Raw genomic sequence first — 24,309 nt, 5'->3', positions numbered from 1 at the left:
CTTATGGCCTAACCTGTTGCTCTCCAAAGTAGCTGGCTACTGTCTCACGTTGGAGACCCGGGCGGTAGGACAGTTCCACACAATGCAAAGTGAACCAGGATTGGCTATCAGACGGGAGAAGGGACTTTCTGGAAATCTGTTGAATGAGACCTATAGATTAAGCAATAGCATTACAGCGGTGCTTATTTCCTTGCTTTGATGATCGGGCTGTGGCTAAGTAAGAGAGATGTCAATATTTGGGGAAGTTTGAGCAAGGAGGATATGGGGACTCTTCATACTATTTTTGCAACTTTTACCCTAAGGCTCGAAGGATTTTAAAATGAAAAGTTAAAATTAGCTGAGCCTGAAACTCAAGGCCTACAATCCTAGTGCTTGGGAAACTGAGACAAGAGGAGGACAAGTTTAAGGGCAGCCTTGGCAACTTAGTGAGACTTTGTTTCCAAATAGAAAAATAAAATAGGGTTGAGGGTATAGCTCAGAAGTAGGGTGCCCCTGGGTTCCATTCATTCCCAGTACCCGGTACCCCACAGAGAGAGAGAGAGAGAGAGAGAGAGAGAGAGAGAGAGAGAAAGGGGAGAGGGGAGAGAGGAAAGAGGAGAGAGGAGAGAGGAGAGAGGAGGAGAGAAAGGGGAGAGGGGAGAGAGGAGAGAGGAGAGAGGAGAGAGGAGGGAGAGGGAGAGACAGGGAGAGGGACAGGGGGGGGGAATGAGTTCCTCGAGCCCAGGGATTTTACTGCCCACTGACCCGCAGCCTGCGTGCCGGCCCCTGGGAGCTCAGGAGTTTTGGGAGGCAGAGGCCACTGAGATGCCACCACGGAGGAAAGCACGGGAGGCATGTTGAGCCTCATCTCACAGTTATGAAAATATTATATTTTAACTTTGGACATACACCAAAGAAGCCACCCAACGAGTCACGGTATCGTGTGCTTTGAAAGTGAATTCTTTGCAGGCATTTCCTGCTGTGTGTGGTAGTGCCCAATCGTAATCGCAGTACTTGGGAGGCTGAGACAAGGGGACCACAGGTTCAAGGCCAGCCTCAGCAATGTAGCAAGACTCTTAGCAACCTGGCCAGACCCTCCCTGTTTCAAACTAAAAAAAGATAAAAGGGCTGGAAGTAGAGCTGGGAGGTAGAATGCCCCTGGGTTCACTCCCGCACACCCCCCCCCCACTCCCCACCTCCACCCCCCGTCATTTTGGTAACCACGTTTCACTACTTCTTTTACTTTTTGAGATAGATTTCACATGTCACAAAATTCACCATTTAAAAACATACTAGCCAAGCAGGGCGTGGTCGCGCACACTTGTAAACCCAGCATTCAGGAGACTGAGACAGGAGGATAGTGGCCAGCCTCAGCTACTTGGGCCCTCCACAACTTAATTGGACCCCTTTTCTAAATAAAAAAGAATAAACCCGGTGTGGTGGCATATGCTTGTAATCCCAGCGCTTGGGAGGCTGAGACAGGAGGATCGCACAGGTTCGAAGCCAGCCTCAGCTACTGAGTGACGCTCTCAGCAACTTAGTGAGACCCTGTTTCCAAATAAAGTATAAAAAAATAGGTCTGGGAGTGTAGCCGGGAGGTAGAATGCCCCTGGGTTCCATCCCAGTACTGAAAAAAATAAAAATAAAAACATAAAAATAAAAACATATTAGCCAATGTCTTTCAATGATTCATTATTCACATAGTTGCGCAACCATCACCAATCTCTGATTCCAAAATATTTTCCTCGCTCCAAAAAAAAAAAAAAAAAAAAATCCCGGCCCAGGTGACAGTCACACCCAGTCCTCGCAAGGCCCGCCCCGCCACCTCCACGCCGCCTGCGGTCGGCCTGCACCAGCCTGCTGTGGGTCTGTCCTCCCAGGACCAGGCTCCATCCGAACGCTCCGCCCCCAGGGCAGCAGGCGGCCTCGCGATTGGCCGCCGCGGCTGGGTGTGCCCGGGGCGCCCAATGGCGCTCGAGCACGGGCGGCGGCAGGTGGAGGTGGAGGGCCGGGCTCCCCGGGCCCCGGGCGCGGAAGCCGGGCGCGGGCATGGCGGGCTGGTGGCGGGCGCTGCCCCGCGCGGCCCAGCGCTACCCGTGGCCCACCAACGTGCTGCTCTACGCCGGGCTCTACTCGGCCGGGGACGCGCTGCAGCAGCGGCTGCGGGGCGGCCCGGCCGACTGGCGCCAGACGCGGCGCGTGGCCACGCTGGCCGTGACCTTCCACGCCAACTTCAACTTCGTGTGGCTGCGCCTGCTGGAGCGCGCGCTGCCGGGCCGCGCGCCGCGCGTGGTCCTCACCAAGGTGCTGTGCGACCAGCTGCTGGGAGGGCCCATCGCCCTCTCGGCCTTCTACGTCGGTGAGGGCCGGGGATGGGGCTGGAGGCCGGGTCCGGGGCTCTAGAGGACGGGCCCGGGGGATGGATGCAGGGGCTGGACACTGCGCCGGAGCCCAGAGCTTGGGGGGCCGGAGACCTGAGCTGGAAGCCCTGGGGCTGGGGGCTAGGGGTCTAGGCGGAGGGGCCGAGGTGTCTGGGAACTGGAGATTGTTGAGCCTTCAGAGACAGAGAAATTGGGGAGGGGGCGCTGGCGGGGAAGATTAGGGGTTGGGGAGCTAGAGGTCCCGAGGCCCAGGGATCCAGGGGCATAGAGTGTACAGCTAGGTGGATGGGCCTGGATCAAGTCCAAGGCTGGGGCATAAGAAGGGCTGAGGGGGGGGTGTCATTTACCCCTGGAAAAGGTGTACAGGAATGGCGAGAAGCCCCCTCCCCCAGCGTGACTCTATAGCACTTTCAATTCTTCGAGGTGGTCCTGCTCCTGGGAAAATCAGCAGCTGGGATTCCAGGGCCAGCACACCGACAAAAGGAGAGGGGAAGCCAGGTGTGGTGGTGAATGCTTGTGATCTCAGTACTTGAGAGGCTGAGACAGGAGGATGGCAGGTTCGAGGTCAGCCCCAGCAACTTAGGGGGACCCTCAGCAATGTAGGGAGACCCTGTTTTTAAAAAGGGGGGTGTTGGAGTGTAGCTTGGAGGTAGAATACCCCCGGTTCAATCCCTAGCACTTCCCCTTCCCAACAAACGCACACACAAGGGGGCAGGCCTGATTCTGTGGAAACCTGAGGCTGAGCCTGGCTCCTCCAGAATCAAGCAGCCTAGTTCTGCTTTGGTAACAAGATTCTCCAGGGACGTCTCCCAGAGAATGTGAGGGGCCTCCATGCCCGGGAGGGAGCCTCTCCTCAGCCTTGGGGCTGCAAGGCCTGACTTTGGGCACCTTCTCTATGCCTGAGTACCAGGAATAACAAGAGGGCCCTGTGGGCCACCATCTCAGCAATTTCCATAGACTTGAAGGGGGCAGGCGAGTGGGGAGGGGCACTCCCTCCCTCTGGAGATCTCTGCAGTTCTGGGCCTGACCTCGGTACTGGAGATCAGAATCCCCTTCCTCATATATGGGGCTCGTCTGGTGGCCGTCGATGCCTTCTAAAACTGATGGAGAGGACCCCGGTCTCCATCTTAAACTTCTCTGCCCCATGAGTCTTATATTAGAGAGGCCACACTCAGTTCCTTACCCCACAGGAATCCCCAAGTCTCAGCTAACCTGTCGGTAAGGCCAGAACAGGCAGCCTGAGAGCGAGTCCGCTGCTTTATCTGCGTCTGCAGCTTTACGTACCGTAGACGGCAGCCGAATAGACTGGTCGGGAGCCAGGGGTTGAGACCTTGGGGACCAGAGTCCTATTTAGTCAGTGTAGTGAGGCCGGTACTCTCCTCATTGCCATGTTATAGTCTTGAAAAATGTGTGCCATAATGTATTTTATTTTTTAATTTTGCAACAAGGTCTCGCTAAGTTGTGGAGGGCCTTCCTAAGTTGCCGAGGCTGGCCTTGAACCTGTGGGCCTCCTGTCTCAGCCTCCCAAGTACTGGGCCTCCAAGTGTGCTCCACCACGCCCGGCTGCGTGTTCTTGATCCGGATGCCTGGTGGTGAGAGCGTCGTCCATCTGTCTGAGGCTAGGAAGAGGCTGAGGCCCAGGGATCCGGGACGCCTGTGATTCTAGCGCAGATCTCAGCTTTCTTTTGCGTTTCAGATTTTGGGTCCAGTTTCGGTCTCTTCATGTTACAGTGAAGGGGGCAGGGAGAGGTGGGAGGAGTGGGCTGGGCGCATGGTCAAAGCACTGCTTGGAAATGGCCTGAAACCCGTGGTGTTTTGCGCTGGGCCACTTCGGGGTTATTAAGGGATTAAGAGGGCCAGCTTGGGAATCGGACACCTCGCCTGGCTTGGACTCCTCTGCTATTAGCCTCCCTGAGCGTTTTTCTTCCTATTAACTCTACCCATCTCAGAGAATTGTTAGGAGGCTCACACGAAATAAGCTGGATGTGGCGATGCACACATGGTACTTGGGAGGCCGAGACAGGAAGATTGGAGGTTTGAGGCCAGCCTCAGCAATTTAACGATGCCCTCGGCAACCTAGCGAGGCCCTGTTTCAAAATAAAAGAATAAAATAGGGCTGGGGGTATAGCTTGGAGGTAGCATGTCCCTGGGCTCAATACCTAATTACCCCCACAGCAAAAACGAAACAGTACACACAAAGTGCTTAGCATTTAATTCATGCTGGGTAAGAGAAACGTGGTATCACCAGTACTACTGGAGTTCCTTATGTTTTCTGTTCTAAGACACTCCTGCAGTCAACTAATAAACTGCTCCTTTCCCCTCCCTCCGCATCAGGATTGAGGGAGGATTTTTAAAATGCTCTCATTTTTACACCCTTCCTAAAAGAGAGAGTTTGGTCTTTTTTTTCTTCAAATATTTTTCAGGAATGTTGAAGATCAAAGTTCTCAAAATGTCTTGAGGAAGTCTCAGTGGGTACCCTGCCCTCAAACTCTGGTTAGAATAATATAGGGAATTTTGTAGTTGCTACAATACCCAAGGGCCAGCATCTTTTTTTGTGTATCTGATACTGGAGATTAAATCGAGGGGCATTTTACCTTCCAGTTACACCCCAGCCCTTATTTATGTATTTTGAAACAGGGTCAGCCGGTGTGGTGGCGCAAGTGTGTAATCCCAGTACTTGGGAGGCTGAGACAAGAGGATCATGGTTTGTGACAGCCTCAGCGACTTAGCCAGGCCTTCTGCAACTTAATGAGACCTTGTTTCAAAATAAAGACTAAAAAATAGGGCTGAGGGTGTAGCTCAGAGGTAGAATGCCCTTGGGTTCTATCCTCAGTACTGCAGGGGAAAAAAATGGTCTGGTTAGGTTCTGAGGCTGGTCTCAAACCTTGGACCTTCCCGTCTTAGCCTCCCAAGTATTATGATTATAGGTGTGTGCCACCATGCCCAGCTTTATTTTTGTTTTGAAACAGGGTCTCACTAGGTTACTGAGAGTCTTGCTAAATTGCTGAAGTTGGCCTCGAACCTCCTGGGATCCTCCCGTCTCAGCCTCCCAAGTATTGGGAATATAGGCATGTGCCACCATGCCCAGCTTTTTTTTTTTTTTTTTAAGAATAAATTTGCTGTAACTTTTGTACCCTACAACTCTTAGTTTGTATTTGCCATTTCTTTAAAATTTATCTTATTTTCTTTCAGGTTTTCTTTCCCCCCTCCCCTCCCCTATTCCCCTTCCCTCTCCTCCTCCTCCTCCTCCTTCTTCTTCTTCCTGAGAGAGAGAGAGAGAGAGAGAGAGAGAGAGAGTGTGTGTGTGTGTGTGTGTGTGTGTGTGTGTGTAAGTATGATGTGGGATTGAACCCAGAACCAAGCACATGTTAGGCAAGCATTAAGCTATATCCTTGTTTCTTGCTATTTTATCTTGAGAACAGATGGGTGTTGCTACGTTGCCCAGGCTGGCCTCCGGCTTGTGGTCCTCCTGCTTCAGCCTCCAGAGCCAGTGGAATTACCGGCAGGTGCCACTGCCCCGGGCTACAGCTTATCTAGTTTTGAAATGGAGATGATGTTCCCTTTTCACTGTTGGATTACCAGGGATACTGGTTACTTTGAATATTGGGATGGAAAAGTTGAACATAAACTGGTATTCACTAATCTTCCTACTGGGTTTTTTTTCTTTCTTTTCTTTCTTTTTTTTTTTTTTTGTGGTGCTGGGGGTCAAATCCAGGGCCTCACACATACTAAGCAGTTGTTCTACTACTGAGCTGCATCCCCAGATCTAAAATTATTTTGGTAAACTGGGCATGGTGGTGCACGTTTGTAATCCCAGCATTCAGGAGGCTGAGACTGTGGTTCCCAGCCAGCCTCAGCTACTTAGTGAGGCCCTCTGCAATTCAGTGAGACCCTGTTTCAAAAGAAAGAATAAAAAATAGGGCTGGGGATGTTGCCCGGAGGTAATGCCCCTGGGTTCCATCCCCAGTATTGTAAATAGATAAATAAATAAACATAAAATTATTTTTGTGTATGTTTTTGCAAATAGGCATGAGTATTCTCCAGGAAAAGGATGACATATTTTTGGACCTGAGACAGAAATTCTGGAATACATATAAGGTAAGATAGGCTTTTGAAATTATAATTGATATCTCTTTGTAAATTTTTAACATTGAGTACATTTTAGTAAAACTGCTCTTTTTTTTTTTTTTTTGGTGGTACTGGGGTTCCTGGAAACCCTTCTCCCTCCGGGCTACACTCCCAGACCTATTGTAAAACTGTTCTTAAGTTAGGACTCTACTTTGGTTAAGCCAAGAGTCCAATATTTTGACAGAGATGTGTGTGTGTGTGTGTGTGTGTGTGTGTGTGTGTGTGTGTGTGTTACAGAGGATTGAACCCAGGGCCTTGTATATGCTAAGTAAGTACTCAACCACTGAACTACATCTCTAGCCTTTTTATTTAATTAATTAATTTAGTTAGTTAGTTAGTTAGTTAGTGGTACTGGGGATGGAATCCAGAGGCATCTACCTCCGAACTACACCCTCAGCCCTATATTTATTCTTTATTTTGAAAGAGGGTCTCACTGAGTTGCAAAGGGCCTCACAAGTAGCTGAGGCTGGCCCGGAGCCGCGATCCTCCTGTGTCAGTCCCCCCACCCCCAAGCGCGGGGATTCCAAGCGTGCACTGCCACGCCCGGCTCAGCCTTTTTATTTATTTATTTATTTATTTATTTATTTTTTATTTTTTTGGTGGTACTGGGGTTCCTGGAAGCCCTTCTACCTCCGGGCTACACTCCCAGACCTATTTTTACATTTTCATTTTGGAAACAGGGTCTCCTAAGCCAGCGCGCGCGGCTGGCTTCGAACCTGCGCGATCCTCCTTTCTCTGCCTCCCAAGCGCGGGGATGACAAGCGTGCCCACCACGCCCGGCTCAGCCTTTTATTTTTGAGAGAGGGTCTCCTAAAGTTGCCAAGGCTGGCCTGGAACTGCCTCATTTTCCCAAATAGCTGGGACTTCTGGCATGTATTCCCATACTTGAATTTGTTTTAAAAGATGATTGAGAAGAGGTTTTAGGGGTTTCTCTAGGAAGCAAACCACCCCTGCATTCAGCCCGTGTGCACACTGTTCTCAGGCTTTTTTTTTTTTTTTTTTTGGTGGTACTGGGGTTTCTGGAAACCCTTCTCCGGGCTACACTCCCAGACCTATTTTTTTTTTTTTTTTTGAAACAGGGTCTCTTAAGCCAGCGAGGCTGGCATTGAACCAGCGCGATCCTCCTGTCTCCGCCTCCCAAGCGCAGGGATGACAAGCGTGCGCCCCCACGCCCAGCTGTTCTCAGGCTTTATTATATTTACTCATATCAGTGATCACAATTTATTTGGTAAAATTTGGAGCCCGTGTTGCAAAATAGGAATTGTAGAATGTGGCTGGCTGCGCGGGCTCATTCCCACGTTCGGGGCCAGTGTTTCCAGCTGCATGCAGCTGGAGTCCTTGTGAAAAGGACCTTCTTAATGCCACGAAGGTATTTACAGAGAAGGATAATATTTCTCAGGAATCTTCCTAGGCTTGGAGCAAGTTGCCTGCTATATTGTTTGCTCAGTACAATACACTCTAGCCCAGCAAACATTTTATTCATTTATTCAGTAAAGGTTATTGAGCAATATCCTTAAGGCCTGCAGAACCAGGAGTACCTTCCAACTCTGGCCTAGATCACGTTTAATCCTATTAAAATCACTGAGATGAATTTTTCGTATTCCAGGCTCTATCTAGTGTTTCCGATGTACTTAATTCTATTTGATCATGTTTGATTCTATTGATAACAGCGAGATGAATTTTTAGGATTCCAGAATATTTCTAGTGTTCCTTATGTACTTAATGCCCTATTGAAAGCAGGACCAAGGGACTAGGGGTGTAGCTTAGCTCAGTGGTTGAGTGAGGGCGTATCATGTGCAGGGCGAGGACTTGGGCTCTAGATTCAGCCCCGGACCTAAAAGCCCAGCGCTAACTCACAGCAAACTGTTTATTACTGGCACTGCCCCTGACGTCTGCCGCTGAGTGCTCCTGAACCCCAGAGCCAGCATCACCCACTTGGTGGCTAGAGACAGAAGACAGGGAGACTTGAAGCCACTGGTTCCCGAGCCCCTGTTCTCAGGGACAATCCCTACAAGGACAGATTGTTCAGAACTCCTGTTAATTCTCTTGGGGGAAGAAATCGCGGATCCTGGGTGACCTCCAGATGTGATTTTCTTCTGCTTTGTTTTGAATAAAGGAACACGGTTTTCCATTATATCATTGAGCCTATGGAGATAGCCATATCTAATATTTAAAAAGGAACAGGAAGCTGGGCATGGTGGCTCATCTATGTAATCCCAGTACTTGGGAGGTTGACACAGGAGGATCGCAGGTTCGAGGACAGCCTCGGCAACTTAGTGAGACCCTGTTTCAAAAATAAAAAATAAAGGCCGGGCGTGGTGGCGCACGCTTGTAATCCCCACGCTTGGTAGGCGGAGACAGGAGGATCGCGCAGGTTCGAAGCCAGCCGCGCTGGCTTGGGAGGCCCTGTTTCCAAATAAAAAAGTATAAAATAGGTCTGGGAGTGTAGCCCGGAGGTAGAAGGGCTTCCAGGAACCCCAGTATCACCAATATAAATAAATAAATAAATAAATAAATAAATAAATAAATAAATAATAAAAAGGGCTGGTGGGGGGTTGTACCTGGGAAGGAGCGTATGTGTGCACACACACATACGAAGCAGAACTGGGAAAGAAGGACTTTAGATGCTAATGCAAGTCGCCAAAAAAACATACGAAACAGATTCTGTCCCTCAGAGACTTACAGTCTAATGGGATACAGAAAAGTCCCCAGCTAGAATGCTGTGGGGATGCCCAGGCCCCGGGGGAGGTTTGGGGCAGGCCCCTGGGGCAGCCGATACCAGAGCTGAGCCTTTTTTTTCTTTAATAGTACCGGGGACTGAACCCAGAGACATTCTACCTCCCCACTACGTCCCCAATCTTTATTTATTTGAAACAGGGTCTCGCTAGGTCGCTGATAGTCTTGCTAACTGCCGAGCCTGACTTTGAACCTGGGATCCTCTTGTCTCAGCCTCCCAAGCACGGGGGATTACGCGTGGGCGACCACGCCTGGCTCCAAGCTGGGTCCTGAAGAACAGCTGGAGTGCACTCCATGGCTGGAGGAGCGGAGTGCCGTGAACATTGTGCAAACGCTGTGGTGGCTGCAGGGGAGAAACCGGGCAGTTTGATATTCACACAGTATTAACTAGGACTTGGGAACAACTAACTGGGATGAGATTGGATCTGAAGGGTGTCGATCTCAGGCTGAGGATCCTGAACTTCACCCTTAGGTAACAGTGACACGGGCGCCCAGCCAGGCCGGAGTTACCGTGGCCGAGTTCACGGAAGAGAGCAGCAGTGAGCCGGCCGTGGCGGCACACGCCCGCAATCCCAGCACTTGGGAAGCAGAGACAGGACGACTGCAGGTTCAAGGCCAGCCTCAGCAATTTAGCGAGGCCCTCTGCAACTTTGGGAGACCGAAGTTAAAATAAAAATAAAATAAACAAAGTAAAACAAAATAAAAATAAGGAGGGCGTGGTGGTGCACCTCAACAAGTAGTGAGACTCATCAACCTAGCGAGACCCTGTTTCCAATAAGAAATAGAATTGGGTTGGGGGTGTAGCTCGAAGGTAGAATGCCTCTGGGTTTAATATCCAGTACCACCCACACAAAAATAAGTAAAAGATCGACCGGGCGTGGTGGTGCACGTTTGTAATCCTAGTACTTGGGAGGCTGAGGCAGGAGGATCGCACAGGTTCAAAGCCAGCCTCGGCTACTTAGTGAGGCTCTCAGCAACTCAGTGAGACCCTGTTTCCAAATAAAATATAAAATAGGTCTGGGAGCATATAGGTTTGGGAGTATAGCCTGGAGGTAAAGGGCCCCTGGCTTCGATCCCCAGTACTGCAAAAAATAAATAAATAAATAAATAAATAAATAAAATAAAATAGTGCTGGGAGTATAGTTGGGAGATAGAATGCCCCTGAGTTCAACCCCCAGCAACACACACACACACACACACACACACACACACACACTTATGGACTTACACCTTCATTCATCTATCCATGCATACTGAATCCATCCATGTATCTGATACAGTTTTCTGAATCCTCTGAGAGTAAGCTATACACAGAATGTTCTTTTTTTTTTTTTTTATTTTTTTTATTTTTTATTGGTGCAATGTATTCATACATCATAGTGGTATAAATAAGATACTTTTGTAGACATACATGCACACATCGCCCAGTTAGCCCCTACCCGATCCCCACCCCATTCCCTCCCCATCCCTCCTTCCCACGCTTGGCTTAGTGGTTGACATCTAGTATTATAGCAATTTATACAATATTAACATTGATAATCTCACATAACAGTTTCATTTGTCTGGTACCAAACTTTTGATGACTTAAAGATAACATTTCAATATTTCTTTTTGCTTTCTTTCTTACCAGAGAATATTTTTTTTCTTTTTTTTTTTTTAGGTGAAACTATCATACATTTATTTATTTATTTTTCAGAAAAAAAATCTATCCTGATATGGAATATGGGCTCTAGATACCCAAAACAGTCTCAAAGAAGAACAAAGCTAGAAGATGTATATTTTCTGATTTCAAACCATATAAAGCTACAATAATTGAAACAGTGTAGTACTGTTCTAAAGGCAGAAATATAAACCATTGGAGCTAAATAAAAGCCTAGAGATAAATTCTTCCATACATTGTCAAGTTATTTTTGACAAGGTTTCCATGAACTTTTGGTGGAGGAAATACTAGTCTTTTAACTAAATATTGTTGAAAAATAATAATAAATGAAAAATAATAAAATTGGACCCTTACCTAACACATATACAAATATTAACTCAAAATAGATAAAGGACCTAAATATAAATCTTAATACTATCAGCTTTTAGAAGAAAATCTGGGTCATAAAACCTCACAACATTGAAATTGGAAGTGATTTCTTGGATATGATTTCAATGGCACAGGCAACAAAAGGGTAAATAAACTCCCTTAAAAAATAAAAAAATATTGTATATCCAAAGACAATGTAAACAGAGTTAAAAGTTACTGATGCTCTTCCAAGAGTTCCTCCTATGACCCATTTCTCCCTAACTCTCACATATTAGGGAAAGCATCTGATTTCTTATTTTTTGTGCCTGACTAATCTCACTTAGCATAATGTCCTCCAGCTCCATCCATTTCCCTGAAAATGATGTAATTGAGTTTTTTTTGATGGCTGAGTAAAATTCCATTGTGTACATATCCCACAGTTTTGTAATCCATTCATCTGTTGATGGACATCTTGGCTGGTTCCATAGTTTGGCTATGGTGAATTGTGCAGCTATGAACATAGATACACATGCATTAGTTTGATAGTTTGGTTTCTTTTCTTTTGGGTAGATACCCAACAGTGGTATTGCTGGATCAAATGGTAGATTTGTTCCCATTCTTCTGAGGATTCTCCATACTGTTTTCCAAAGTGGTTGCACTAATTTGCAATCCCACCAACAATGTCTTAGAGTTCCCACTTCTCCACATCCTCGCCAGCATCTGTTGTTGTTTGTGTTTTGAATGATGGCCATTCTAGTTGGAGTTAGGTGAAATCTCAGGGTAGTTTTGATTTGCATCTCTCTGATTGCCAGTGATGTTGAGCATTTTTTCATGCATTTATTGGCCATTTGAATTTCTTCTTTTGTGAAGTGTCTATTTAGTTCATTTGCCCATTTTGTTATTGGATGTTTTGTTTTCTTAGTGTTGAGTTTCTTGAGTTCTCTGTATATTCTAGATATTAGTCCTCTATCAGTGGTGTAGGTGGCAAAAATCTTCTCCCATTCTGTTGGCTCTCGATTGAGATTCTTGATAGTTTCCTTTGCTGAACAGAAGCTCTTCAGTTTCATGCAATCCCATGTATTGATTCTCCTTTTAATTTGTTGTGCTTTTGGGGTCTTGTTGAGGAAATGTTTGTCTGTGCCTATGTGTTGTAGTGTTGGACCTATGCCCTCTTCAAGGAGCTTCAAAGTCTCTGGTTTAATTTCCAAGTCTTTGATCCATCGTGAGTTGACTTTTGTACAGGGTGAAAAAGTGGGATTAACATCCAATTTTCTGCATATGGTTAACCAGTTTTGCCAACACCATTTGTTAAAGAGGCTATCTTTTTTCCAGTGTATGTTTTTGGCCCCTTTGTCAAAAATCAATTGGCTGAAAGTGTGTGGACTTGTTTCTGGGTCTTCTATTCTGCTCCATTGGTCTATATATCTGTTCTTTTGCCAGTACCATGCTGTTTTTATTACAATGGCTTTGTAGTATAGTTTAAAGTCAGGTATTGTGATTCCTCCTGCGTGGTTTTTGTTGCTGAGAACTACCTTGGCTATTCTGGGCTTTTTGTTATTCCAGATAAATTTAAGGACTGATTTTTCTATGTCTGTGAGGAATGATCTTGGTAGTTTAATGGGCATTGCATTAAATCTGTAGATCAGTTTTGGGAGTATGGCCATTTTAATAATATTTATTCTGCCAATCCATGAACATGGAAGGTCTTTCCATCTTCTAAGATCTTCTTCGATTTCTTTTTTCAGTGTTTTATAATTTTCTTTGTAGAGATCTTTTACCTCCTTGGTCAAGTTTATTCCTAGGTATTTTATTATTTTGTGGGAGATCCTGAGTGGAAGTGTTTTCTGAATTTCTTTTTCAGTGGATTTATGGTTGGTGTACAGGAAAGCTTCTGATTTTTTAAGATTGATTTTGTATCCAGATACCTTGCTGAATTTGTTGATCAGTTCTATAAGCCTTTTGGTTGAGTTTGTTGGGTTTTCTAAGTATAGTATCATGTCATCTGCAAATAGTGAAAGCTTGAGTTCTTCTTTTCCTATTTGTACTCCTTTGATTTCCTTTTCTTGCCTTATTGCTCTGGCTAGAGTCTCTAGTACTATATTGAAGAGAAGTGGTGATAGTGGACATCCTTGTCTCGTTCCAGTTTTTAGGGGGAATTCTTGAAGTTTTTCCCCATTTAATATGATGTTGGCAGTGGGCTTATTGTAGATTGCCTTAATAATGTTGAGATATGTTCCTTCTATTCCAATTCTCTGCAGTGTTTTTATCATAAATGGATGTTGAATTTTATCAAATGCTTTTTCAGCATCTATTGAGATGATCATGTGGTTTTTGTCTTTGATTCTGTTTATATGATGAATTACATGGATTGATTTTCGTATATTGAACCAGCCTTGCATCCCTGGGATGAACCCTACCTGGTCATGGTGAATGATTTTCTTGATGTGGTTTTGAATGCGTGTTGCTAGTATTTTGTTTAATAGTTTTGCATCCAAGTTCATCAGAGATATAGGCCTGTAGTTTTCCTTCCTTGAACTGTCTTTATTCGGTTTGGGTATTAGTGTGATGTTGGCTTCATAGAATGTATTTGGGAGAGTCCCGGTTTTTTCTATTTCCCGAAATAGTTTGAGTAGTATTGGGATTAGTTCTCCTATAAAGGTTTTATAGAATTCACTTGGGAAACCATCTGGTCCTGGGCTTTTCTTTGATGGTAAGCTCTTTATTGCTGTTTCAATCTCTTTAATTGTTATTGGTTGGTTTAAGTGTTCTATATCTTCTTGACTCAGTTTAGGAAGGTTGTATTTATCTAGGAAGTTGTCGATTTCCTCCAGGTTTTCCATTTTGTTGGAGTATAGTTTTTCAAAGTAGTTTCTGATAATCCTCTGGATTTCTACGCTGTCAGTAGTAATGTCTCCTTTTTCATCCCTTATCTTCATAATTTGGGTTGATTCTCTCTTTTTTTTAGTTAGGTTGGCTAATGGTTTATCAATCTTGTTAATTTTTTCAAGAAACCAGCTTTTAGTTTTGTTGATTTTCTGTATTGTTTTTTTATTCTCTATTTCGTTAATTTCTGCTCTAATTTTAATAATTTCCCGTCTTCTGCTGGCTTTGGGGTTCAATTGTTCCTGCTTTTCAAGGGCTTTGAGGTGTGTCATAAGGCTATTTATTTGAAGATTTTCTGTTTTTCTTATGTGAGCACTCAGTGCTATAAATTTTCCTCTTAATACTGCCTTCAAAGTGTCCCAGAGGTTTTGATATGTTGTTTCTTTATTTTCATTTGTTTCTAGAAATTTCTTGATTTCACCTCTTACATCTTCTATGACCCATTCTTCATTCAGAAGTGTGGTGTTCAGTCTCCACATGTTTATGTTGTTTCTCTGAGTCTTCTTATAGTTGATTTCTAGTTTCATTCCATTATGGTCTGAAATGACACAGGGAAGTATGTAACATTTTTTAAATTTGCTAGTGCTCATTTTGTGTCCCAGGATGTGATCTATTTTGGAGAAGGTTCCATGAGCAGCTGAGAAAAATGTAAACTCTGCTGTAGTTGGGTGAAATATTCTATATGAGTCCAACAGGTCCATTTGGTTAATGGTGTTCTTTAGTTCTGAGACATCTTTACTGACCCTTTGTCTGGAAGATCGGTCTAGTATTGTGAGAGGTGTGTTGAAGTCTCCCAGTATTATTGTGTTGGGATTTATGTGTGACTTCATATCACAAAGAGTTTGATTTATGAAAGTAGCTGCCCCTATGTTTGGGGCATAGATGTTGATTATTGTTATTTCCTCTTGCTGGACTATTCCTTTTACCAGTAAGATGTGACCTTCTTTGTCTCTTCTAATAAGTTTGGGTTTGAAGTCTAACTTGTCTGATATCATAGTTGCTACTCCTGCTTGTCTTCGAGTACCATTAGCATGGATTACCTTGCTCCAGCCCTTTACCTTGAGTTTGTTCCTATCTTTACTTGTAAGGTGTGTTTCTTGTAAGCAGCAGATGGATGGATTCTGGCTTTTAATCCATTTTGCCACTTTATGTCTTTTTATTGGGGAGTTGAGGCCGTTTACATTAAGTGTGATTATAGAGAGATAATTTTTAATTCCCAACATGTTAAGATCTTATTTCTGTTTAAGATACTGTTTATTCTTCTTTGCTTAGTTGTCTGCTGGATGGGAATTCTTGTTTCTTTGGTTCTGGCGTGTATTACCCATTTCCTCTTTGCAGTTAATCTCCTTGAGTATTTTCTCTAGCGCTGGTTTTGAAGACATAAATTCCTTCAGTTGCTGTTTGTCATGGAAGCTTCTTATTTCCCCATCTAATTTGATGGATAGTTTTGCTGGGTAGGAAATTTTTGGCTGGAAGTTGTTTTCTTTCAGAGTTTGGAATATGTTACTCCAAGCCCTTCTGGCTTTCATAACTTGGTTTGGGAAGTCTGGAGTGATTCTAATTGGTTTGCCTCTGTATGTCACGTGGCCTTTTGTTTTTGTTGCCTTTAAGATTCTCTCCTTGGCTTCCACATTAGTCATTTTGACAATTATGTGGCGTGGGGATCCTCTTCTCTGATCCTGTCTAAAGGGAGTTCTATAAGTTTCCTGGATCTGTGTATCGACCTCTTGCTCTATGTTTGGAAAATTTTCTGCTATTACTTCCTTGAAGAGATTGTTGATCCCTTTGGTTTCACCTTCTTTTCCCTCCTCTATTCCAATTATTCTTAGGTTAGCTCTCTTGAAATGGGCCCATATTTCTTCAATGTCGGATTCCTGCTGTCGGGTTTTTTTTTCTAAATTAGAAACTATGCGTTCATTTTTAGAATGATCATCTTCAAGGAGCGAGATTCTATTCTCCATGTGGTCTAATCTGTTGTTTATACTTTGGATTGAGGCCTTTACTTCATTAATTGCATCCTTTATCTCTTTTTGACTCTCTCTAAATTCTTTTCGAAAGTCCTCTATTATTTCTAAAGTTATTTTCCTAATTTGATCTTCTAGAGATCTTTGGATTTCTGTGTTATCAGATTCTGATGTTGTGGGGTTGTTGGCATTCACTGCTCCATTGTTATTTCTCTTTCCCATGATTTTGGAAGTTTGTGCCTTCTCTGGGTTCTTCCCCGAGTCACTACGAGTTCACTTAAGATGCTCTGGGTCTCGTGTCTGTGGTATCTCAGTCACCACTACTCCTTAACTGGTTTGTATCACAAAGTCTCAGACCCAGGGAGTCAATCAAGGCTGCTTAGACCGTGGGGAGTGCCAAGTTGGGCGTTCTCCAGTGGGGAGTTGTGACTATGGTATGATATCTCTGCCACTGCCACTCCCCCCCTGGGCTGCACTGCTAAAATCTCCGACCCAGGGAGACTATCTGCGCAAGTCCCTGGGAGCGCAGTACTGGGATTTCTTCCCTAGGGGTCACAATTTGACTCACGGTTATTGAGTGCGCTGATGGAGCTGTAGTGAACTTGGTGGATTCGCTGCTGCCGCCACTGGCAATATGGCACCACTGCCACGCCCTTGGCCGTGATGCGGCGTATTTCTTCTCTGGTTTTGAACTCCGCTCTGAGTCCCTGCCAGTTGTGCTGTGCTCGGCCCTTGGGAGCTTTAGATGTTCCCTGCACCAACAAAACTGCTGACTGCCGCCCGGCTGTTCAGCACCTGCTCACCTCAGCTCGCTGTCAACCGCTCCTCTCAGGCTCCTGGTGGCTGGTTGAATGGATTGGTCTAGGGCCGTCCGGTGAACTCACCACTGCCGCCAGCAGTAAGACGCTGCTTCTGCGTCCTAGGCCGCGAGGCCAAAGTACCTCCTCTCTGGATTTGAGCTCTGTTTTGAGTCTCCCTCCTCTCTGGAGCCTGGTGCTGCTAGGGGAGATGTAGGCCGCTCCGCTCCGGCCGCTCTGCGCCTGCATCTGGCTGCTCTGCACCGCGGGTCTGGCCACTCCGGCCGCTCCGGCCGTTCCGCAACGCGGCTCTGGCTGCTCCGACTGTTCTGGCCGCTCCGCTCCGGCTGTTCTGGCCGCTCTGCTCGGCTGCTCTGGCCGCTCCGCTCAGCTGTTCTGGCCGCTCCGCTCCGGCTGCTCCAGCCGCTCCACTCCGCGGCTCTGGCCACTCCGCGCGGCCGCTCCAGGCAATCCGCGCTGCGGCTCTGGCTGCTCCGGCTGTTCTGGCCTCTCCGCTTGGCTGTTCTGGCCGCTCTACTCGGCTGCTCTGAACCGCGGCTTCGGCTGCTCTGCACCGCGGGTCTGGCCACTCCGGCCGCTCTGGCGGTTCCGCGACGCGGCAGGCCGCTCCACTCTGCGGCTCCCCCCAATCCGCGCTGCGGCTCTGGCCGCTCAGCGCCGCGCGGGCGCGGCACTTCGGGCTGGTTTTTTTCTGGTGTCTTGTTTTTCCAGCCCTTTTTCTCTGTCCCTTGTAGTTACCGTTTTTATTTCTTTGCTGGTGGTGTTTTCTGGCTCTGAAAGGCGCTGGTTTTGTGGTAGTAGAGTTGGATTGTTAGCGGGACTTGTAAGTGCCGCTTTCCTCCGTCGCCATCTTCCCGGAAGTCCCACAGAATGTTCTTTATCCCTGGGTACTTAAGTATCTATTTTCTAGGAATTAGGATGTTCTCTTAAATACCCAGAGTTCTATAGGTTACATAGTTCTCAGTTTCAGTAAATTTAACAATAACACTTTAATATTCCGTCCATGTCCCATTTTTTTCTAATTGACCATGTAATGGCTTTTTTTCTTTTGAAGATTTAAAGAAGTTTATTAGAAAGATAGAAATACAGAAAATAGAAATATAGCTCCATACCAGACTGGCATGGAGGGGTGACTCGAATGAATACACCAAATGAATGAATACACCAAACATGTAATGGCTTTTATATAATTTCTTTTCTCTCTAGTACAAGATCTAATTTAGAATCAGGAATTCTATGTGCTTGTCATGTCTCTTTAGTCCCTGCTAATCAGGGACATTTCCTCAGTCCCCTTTTTTTTTTTTTTTTTTTGGTGGTACTGGGGTTCCTTCTACCTCTGAGCTACACTCCCAGACCTATTTTATACTTTTTTTTAAAATTTGGAAACAGGGTCTCTTAAGCCAGCGTGGCTGGCTTTAAACCTGCACGATCCTCCTGTCTCTGCCTCCCAAGCGCAGGGATTACAAGCGTGCGCCACCACGCCCGGCCATTCAGTGCATCAGAAGGCACCTGAAGCCGGCTGCCTGATAGGACACACTCATTTTAATTGGTCACCTGGTCACCATGGTGACCAGTTTTCCCATTGTATTGGTGCGCTTTTTTTCCTCCTCTAAACGAATATGTAATCTGTAGGGAAGTACATCGAGAGCACGCAAATTAATACAGTCTCCCCAGCCCACGTGGTCCTTCCTACTATTTCTGCATCATTTCTGATTTTGCCTGGACCGAGCTTTCTCCTTGCCAAGTATGGCGTTTCTGCCTCCAGCAAAGCCCTGCCTACCAGAGGGCGCTCAGTGCTCTGCCATGTGCAGGAGCCCGTCTTCTGTTGCAGGCATTTCTCCTTATTTTTAGTGTGGACTTGGGGGCTCCTTTTTTTTTTTTTTAAATGGTTTATAATTCACAATTCATCACTGTGTTTAGTTATTTTTGGTGCTCAAGTGTCCCAGATTTGGCCCGTGGGAGGCCTTTCAAGCTGGCCCCTCTGTCCTTTTGATAGCCCGTCCTTTTTTTCTTTTTGTACCGAGGATTAAACTCAGGGGCATTCTACCTCTGAGCTACACCCCAGCCTTATCATATATTTTATTTTGAAATAGGTTTTCACTAAGTTGTGAAGGGCTAAGTTGCTGAGGCCGGCCTCTAAACTGTGATTCTCCTATCTCAGCCTCCTAAGTACTGGGATTACAGGTGTGTGCCAAGACACCCAGCCTTTTTGTTTTTTAAACCTATTTCCTGAGCCAGGTATGGTGGCGCAGGTTTGTAGCCAGCCTCAGCTACTTAGACCCTGTTTCAAAATAAAGAATTTTAAAAAAGGGCTTGGGTTGTAGCTCGGCGGTAGAATGCCCCTGGGTTCAATCTTCAATCAAAAAAAAAAAAAATTCCTTTTCCTTACTTTCTGACCTAACAAGATGTTCAGACTCATCTCGTACGTTGTACCTTGTACTTGCCCTGCCCCAGCCCTGGAATCAAACATGGGTTTTTTTCGTGTGTGTCTTTGTGTGGTGCCGAGGATTGAACCCAGAGGCATTCTACCTCTGAGCTTCATCCCCTCCCCAACCCTTTCTTTTTTTAACTCTTTTATTTGGAAACAGTCTTGCTAAGGCGCTGAGGCTGGCTTTGAACCTGGATCCTCCTGTTTCAGCCTCCCAAGTACTGGGATTACAGGCTTGTGCCATCACACCCAGCTTCAAACATTTCTTTGAGAAGTCCTCATCCCTTTTTGTGGAGAATAGAATTAAGAGACCAAAATCTAGCCGGGCGCGGTGGCGCACGCTTGTCATCCCAGCATTCGGGAGGCTGAGACCGGAGGATCGCGGTTCGCGGACAGCCTCAGCTACTTAGTGAGGCCCTCCGCAACTCAGTGAGACCTGGTTTCAAAATAATAAAAAATAGGGCGGGGGTGTAGCTCGGAGGTAGCGTGCCCCTGGGTTCCATCTCCAGTACCGCCAAAAAAAAAAAAAAAAAAGAGAGAGAGAGAGAGAGAGAGAGAGAGGGACCCAAATCTGAGTTTTGGAGGATAAGCTGCAGTGAGAAGCAAAACCGTGGCCAAAAGAGTTGAGCCATCTTGGGATCAGTTTAATCCTTCTGATTGTTAATCTGACTAAAGTATTGAATTCTTAAAAGAATATATACCGTAATTATAATGTATATATTGTAAAATATGTTCATGTAAAAATACATATTATCACTTATCACAACTGCTCATTTTAGAAACTTTAGAAAATACAAATTAGTAAAAAAAAAAAAAAAAAAAAAAAAAAGAATGCCAGTCTGAGCCAGGTACAGTGGTGCATGCCTATAATCCCAGCTGTTGGGAGGCTGAAGCAGGAGGGTCTTAAGGTAGAGGTCAGCTTTGGCGACTGAGCGAGATGCTCAAAATAAAAAGTAAAAAGAGTTGGGGATGTAGCCCAGCATAGAGAACCCCTGGGTTTAATGGTTTAATCCTCAATACCACCACCAAAAAGAAAAAAGGGAGCTGTAGTGCCACTTTTTATGTTTATTTATTTATTTTTTGGAGTGCTAGAGATTGAACCCAGGGCATTCTACCTCTTTCACCAAGCCCTATTTTATTTTGAAACAAGGTCTAAGTTGCAGAGGACCTAAGTTGCTGAAGCTGGCTTTGAACCTGGAACTTGTGATCTTCCTGTCTAAGCCTCCCAAGTACTAGAATTATAGGTGTGCACCACCGTGTCAGGTATAATACCACTTTTAAGGAATCTTTTTAAAAGCCTCTAGCATTTTAGATTTGGGGAATATAATTTACATACCAAGACTTCTATATTATTATTTTTAAGTGATTTTCTTTTTTCTTTTGGTCAGAATATATAGGGTAAAAGCCGGGAGTGGGCGTGGTGCACACTTTTGATCCCACTACTTGGGAGGCTGAGTCAGGAGAATTGCAGAGGTGAGGACAGCCTCAGCAGTGTAGCAAGACTCTCAGTAACCTAGTGAGACCGTGTTTCAAAACAAAAACTAAGGAAAAGGGCCAGGGGTATAAATATAACCCAGAGACAGAACGCCCCCTGGGTTCAATCCCCAGTACCGCACACACACACACACACACAAAAACATCTAAGATAAAGCCTGTTAAATCTGTCTGAAATATTTTGTATTACACAAAACTGTCAGCTACACTTGTTTGATAGCATGACACAGTTCGGTTCGACTATATTACCTACAAACCATGCCATAAAGAACGTTTCAGCGCTGGGCGTGGTGGCGAACGCTTGTAATCCCCGCGCTTGGGAGGCTGAGACAGGAGGATCACACGGGTTCGAAGCCAGCCTCAGCTACTTAGTGAGGCTCTCAGCAACTGAGTGAGACCTTGCTTCTGAATAGAATATAATATAGGTCTGGGAGTATAGCCCGGAGGTAGAAAGCCCCTGGGTTCCACCCCCAGTACCACCAAAAAAAAAAAAGAAATGTTTCAGCGTGCAGTTTTGTGAGTCCATCGATGATCCTGAGCCTGCGATGGATCGCGAGGATCCCTGGGCCGCGTGCTTGTGCTAGCCGGGAAATTGTAATGTGTAAACAGAGATGGTTAATTTAAAGCCGCTCTCTCCCAGCATCGGTACTAATTCTGGTCCACCTTGTATTTTACACTTAGGAATATAACTAACAAAAAACATTTGTGCCTAAGAGCTTCCCACAACTCTCCACCCTCCTCTCTTCTAGTGTCCTTAAATAGTTTTAATTTAGCCAGCTTAGTCTGAGATACAATACCACCTGGGTATTCTATCTGCCTAGCATGTCTCTCTCTTTTACAGGCTGGACTCTGCACTTGTTTTGTGTGATTAAAAAGCATTCTAATGAGTTTTTTTTTTCTTTCCAGTGTGGTCTGATGTACTGGCCTTTTGTACAGGTGAGTTTAAAACTACCTAGAATCTGCCGGGCGTGGTGGCGCATGCTTGTGATCCCCGTGCTTGGGAGGCAGAGACAGGAGGATCGCGCAGGTTCGAAGCCAGCCATGCGCGCTGGCGTAGGAGACCCTGTTTCCAAATAAAAATGTAAAAATAGGTCTGGGAGTGTAGCCTGGATGTAGAAGGGCTTCCAGGAACCCCAGTACCACCAAATCAATCAATCAATCAATCAATCAATCTACCTAGAATCTGGGGCTGGGGATGTAGCTCAGGGGGAGAGGGCTGGCCTGGCAGGTACGAGCCCCTGGGTCCCATCCCCAGCACCGCAGACACAACAACAAAACTCCTCAGATGCACCACCATGCCAGGCCAAAGCTCTTAGTGTTTGTTACATTCTGGTAATTTTATTAGTGACTACAAGATTGACTTTTTCTTTTACTGCTGACAATTATGAGATGTATTTGTTCTCAAATTCTGTCATTTTCTGCTGCTAGTGTTTTTTAAATTTTATTTATTTATTTATTTTTGGTGGTACTGGGGTTCCTGGAAGCCCTTCTACCTCCGGGCTACACTCCCAGACCTATTTTTACATTTTTATTTGGAAACAGGGTCTCCTAAGCCAGCGCGGGCGGCTGGCTTCGAACCTGCGTGAGCCTCCTGTCTCTGCCTCCCAAGCGCGGGGATCACAAGCGTGCACCACCACGCCCGGCAATTATTATTTTTTAATTTTGAAACAGGGTCTCACTGAGTTGGAAAGGGCCTCACTAAGCAGTAGCTGAGGCTGTCCTTGAACTGCAGCCCTCCTGTCTGAGCCTCCCAAATGCTGGGATTATAAGCGTGTGTCACCACGCCCAGCTTTGCTGATACTCTTGTTTTTTTTGTACTGGGGATGGAACCCAGGGGTGTTCTACTTACAAGCCACACCCCCAGCCCTATTTTTTTGTTTTTTATTTTGAAACAGGGTCTCATTGAGTTGCAAAGCACCCAGCTGCTGCTACTCTTACATTCAGGATGTCCATCAAACTATTGGTTTTGCCCTGGAACTATTGGTTTTGACTTTGAATTCCAGATGACCAAAGTCTAGGCTATCCCCTCCTATGTCTTAGGTTAGAGTAATACTGTTAGCACTTGTTTGCCTAGCATAGATACCACTTCACGACACATGTTGGAACTCGCCTGCACCATCAAACATCGCTTGCTTTATCCTTTATCCCCTAGGTAGTTTATCTCAAATGATAAGCGCTTGTTGGGGCTCCTAAACAGTTTGGCCTTAAATATTTACTAAGCTATTTGTCTGTCAGTGTGTTCCTCATTCTTTTTTTTTATTTTTTGGCAGAACTGGGGATGGAACCCAGGAACATTCTACCTCCGAGCTACACCCCCAGCCCTATTTTTTATTCTTTATTTTGAAACAGGATTTCACTGAGTTACATAGGGCCTCGTTAACTAGCTGAGGCTGGCCACGAACTTGCAATCCTCCTGTCTCCGCCTTCCAAGTACTGGGATCACAAGCAGGAGCCACCACACCCAGCTGTTCGCCATTCTTAAAAGAACTATGGTTAGGCCCACAATCTATCATTTGCTGGAGAAAAGGATGTATGGATTACCTGGTGCTGAAACAGATGATGGGAAAGATGAAATTGTAAATACCATATTTCATTGTATCTAAAGAACCTCAAAGCAAAAAAAATTAAAAAAAACCCCAAAAAACCAAAACAACAACAACAAAGCAAACTGCTCAGAACGCTAAGTCATGGCTTGACTCCAGCGCGGCCCTAACTGACCCTCTCTCTGTTCCAGCTGACCAATTTCAGCCTCGTCCCTCTTCACTGGAGGACAGCGTACACTGGACTCTGTGGCCTCCTCTGGGCCACCTTCCTTTGCTTTTCGCAGCAGAGCGGCGATGGCACCTTCAAGTCGGCGTTCGCCTGCCTCCGGACCAAGGGTGCCGGTGCCGTGGAAGGACCCCCGGAGAAGTGAGCCTCACCGGGCCTCCCTGGCCGCAGGCCTCCTCACGCGCACTGGGTCGCCTGCAGAGGAACGCCTGGACTCCGCGCTTCTGTGGTTCCCTTAGAAGACTTACCATCCCTCAGAACCACTGGCTTTCTAATTCCCCGTGATTAGTTTATATTTTATCCAAACCTTTTCCCCCATTCTGGTCTGAAAGTCTCACTTTCCTAAGGTATTCACGAATATTTTGGGTGGCCAAATGGGCATTTTAGAATTATTATTAATATTTCTATTCTAATTGTTTAATGCCAGGAACCCCGGTTCTGATTGTTTACATCTCAATTCTAAAATCTCAGGCTATCACCTAAACACTTTTTGATCAGATTATCTTTTCTCCCAAAAATAGTCCTTGCAGTGAATTTTGACATAGAATCCAATCAAGGAGAAGATCGAATAATCTGATTTTTTTCTCTCCCAAAACTTTATAATAATTTATTATTCTGCTGAGACTAAAATTCTTCAAGTATGTTTTTAAATCAAAACAGAATAGTGTTTGATTGATGTATTCTGTATAGAATATTCTATTGATGTCTTCTACTTTTATAT

General features: G+C 45.5%; 1 protein-coding gene across 1 annotated transcript; it reads left to right on the top strand.

Annotated features, from left to right (window-relative positions):
• Positions 1–2,028: 2,028 nt before the first annotated feature.
• MPV17L (MPV17 mitochondrial inner membrane protein like) lies at positions 2,029–23,733 on the top strand (the record flags this gene model as incomplete). The annotated part of the gene is made up of 4 exons (XM_080703441.1): positions 2,029–2,338; positions 6,388–6,458; positions 21,726–21,755; positions 23,554–23,733. The coding sequence occupies 4 exons, from the start codon at positions 2,029–2,031 to the stop codon at positions 23,731–23,733; spliced, it is 591 nt and encodes a 196-aa protein (XP_080559567.1).
• Between the last annotated feature and the right edge of the window lie 576 nt (positions 23,734–24,309).

The sequence above is a fragment of the Muscardinus avellanarius genome (assembly GCF_963383645.1).
Source record: "Muscardinus avellanarius genome assembly, chromosome: 10".
Taxonomy (NCBI): domain Eukaryota; kingdom Metazoa; phylum Chordata; class Mammalia; order Rodentia; family Gliridae; genus Muscardinus; species Muscardinus avellanarius.
This window is presented reverse-complemented; position numbering and strand designations above follow the sequence as displayed.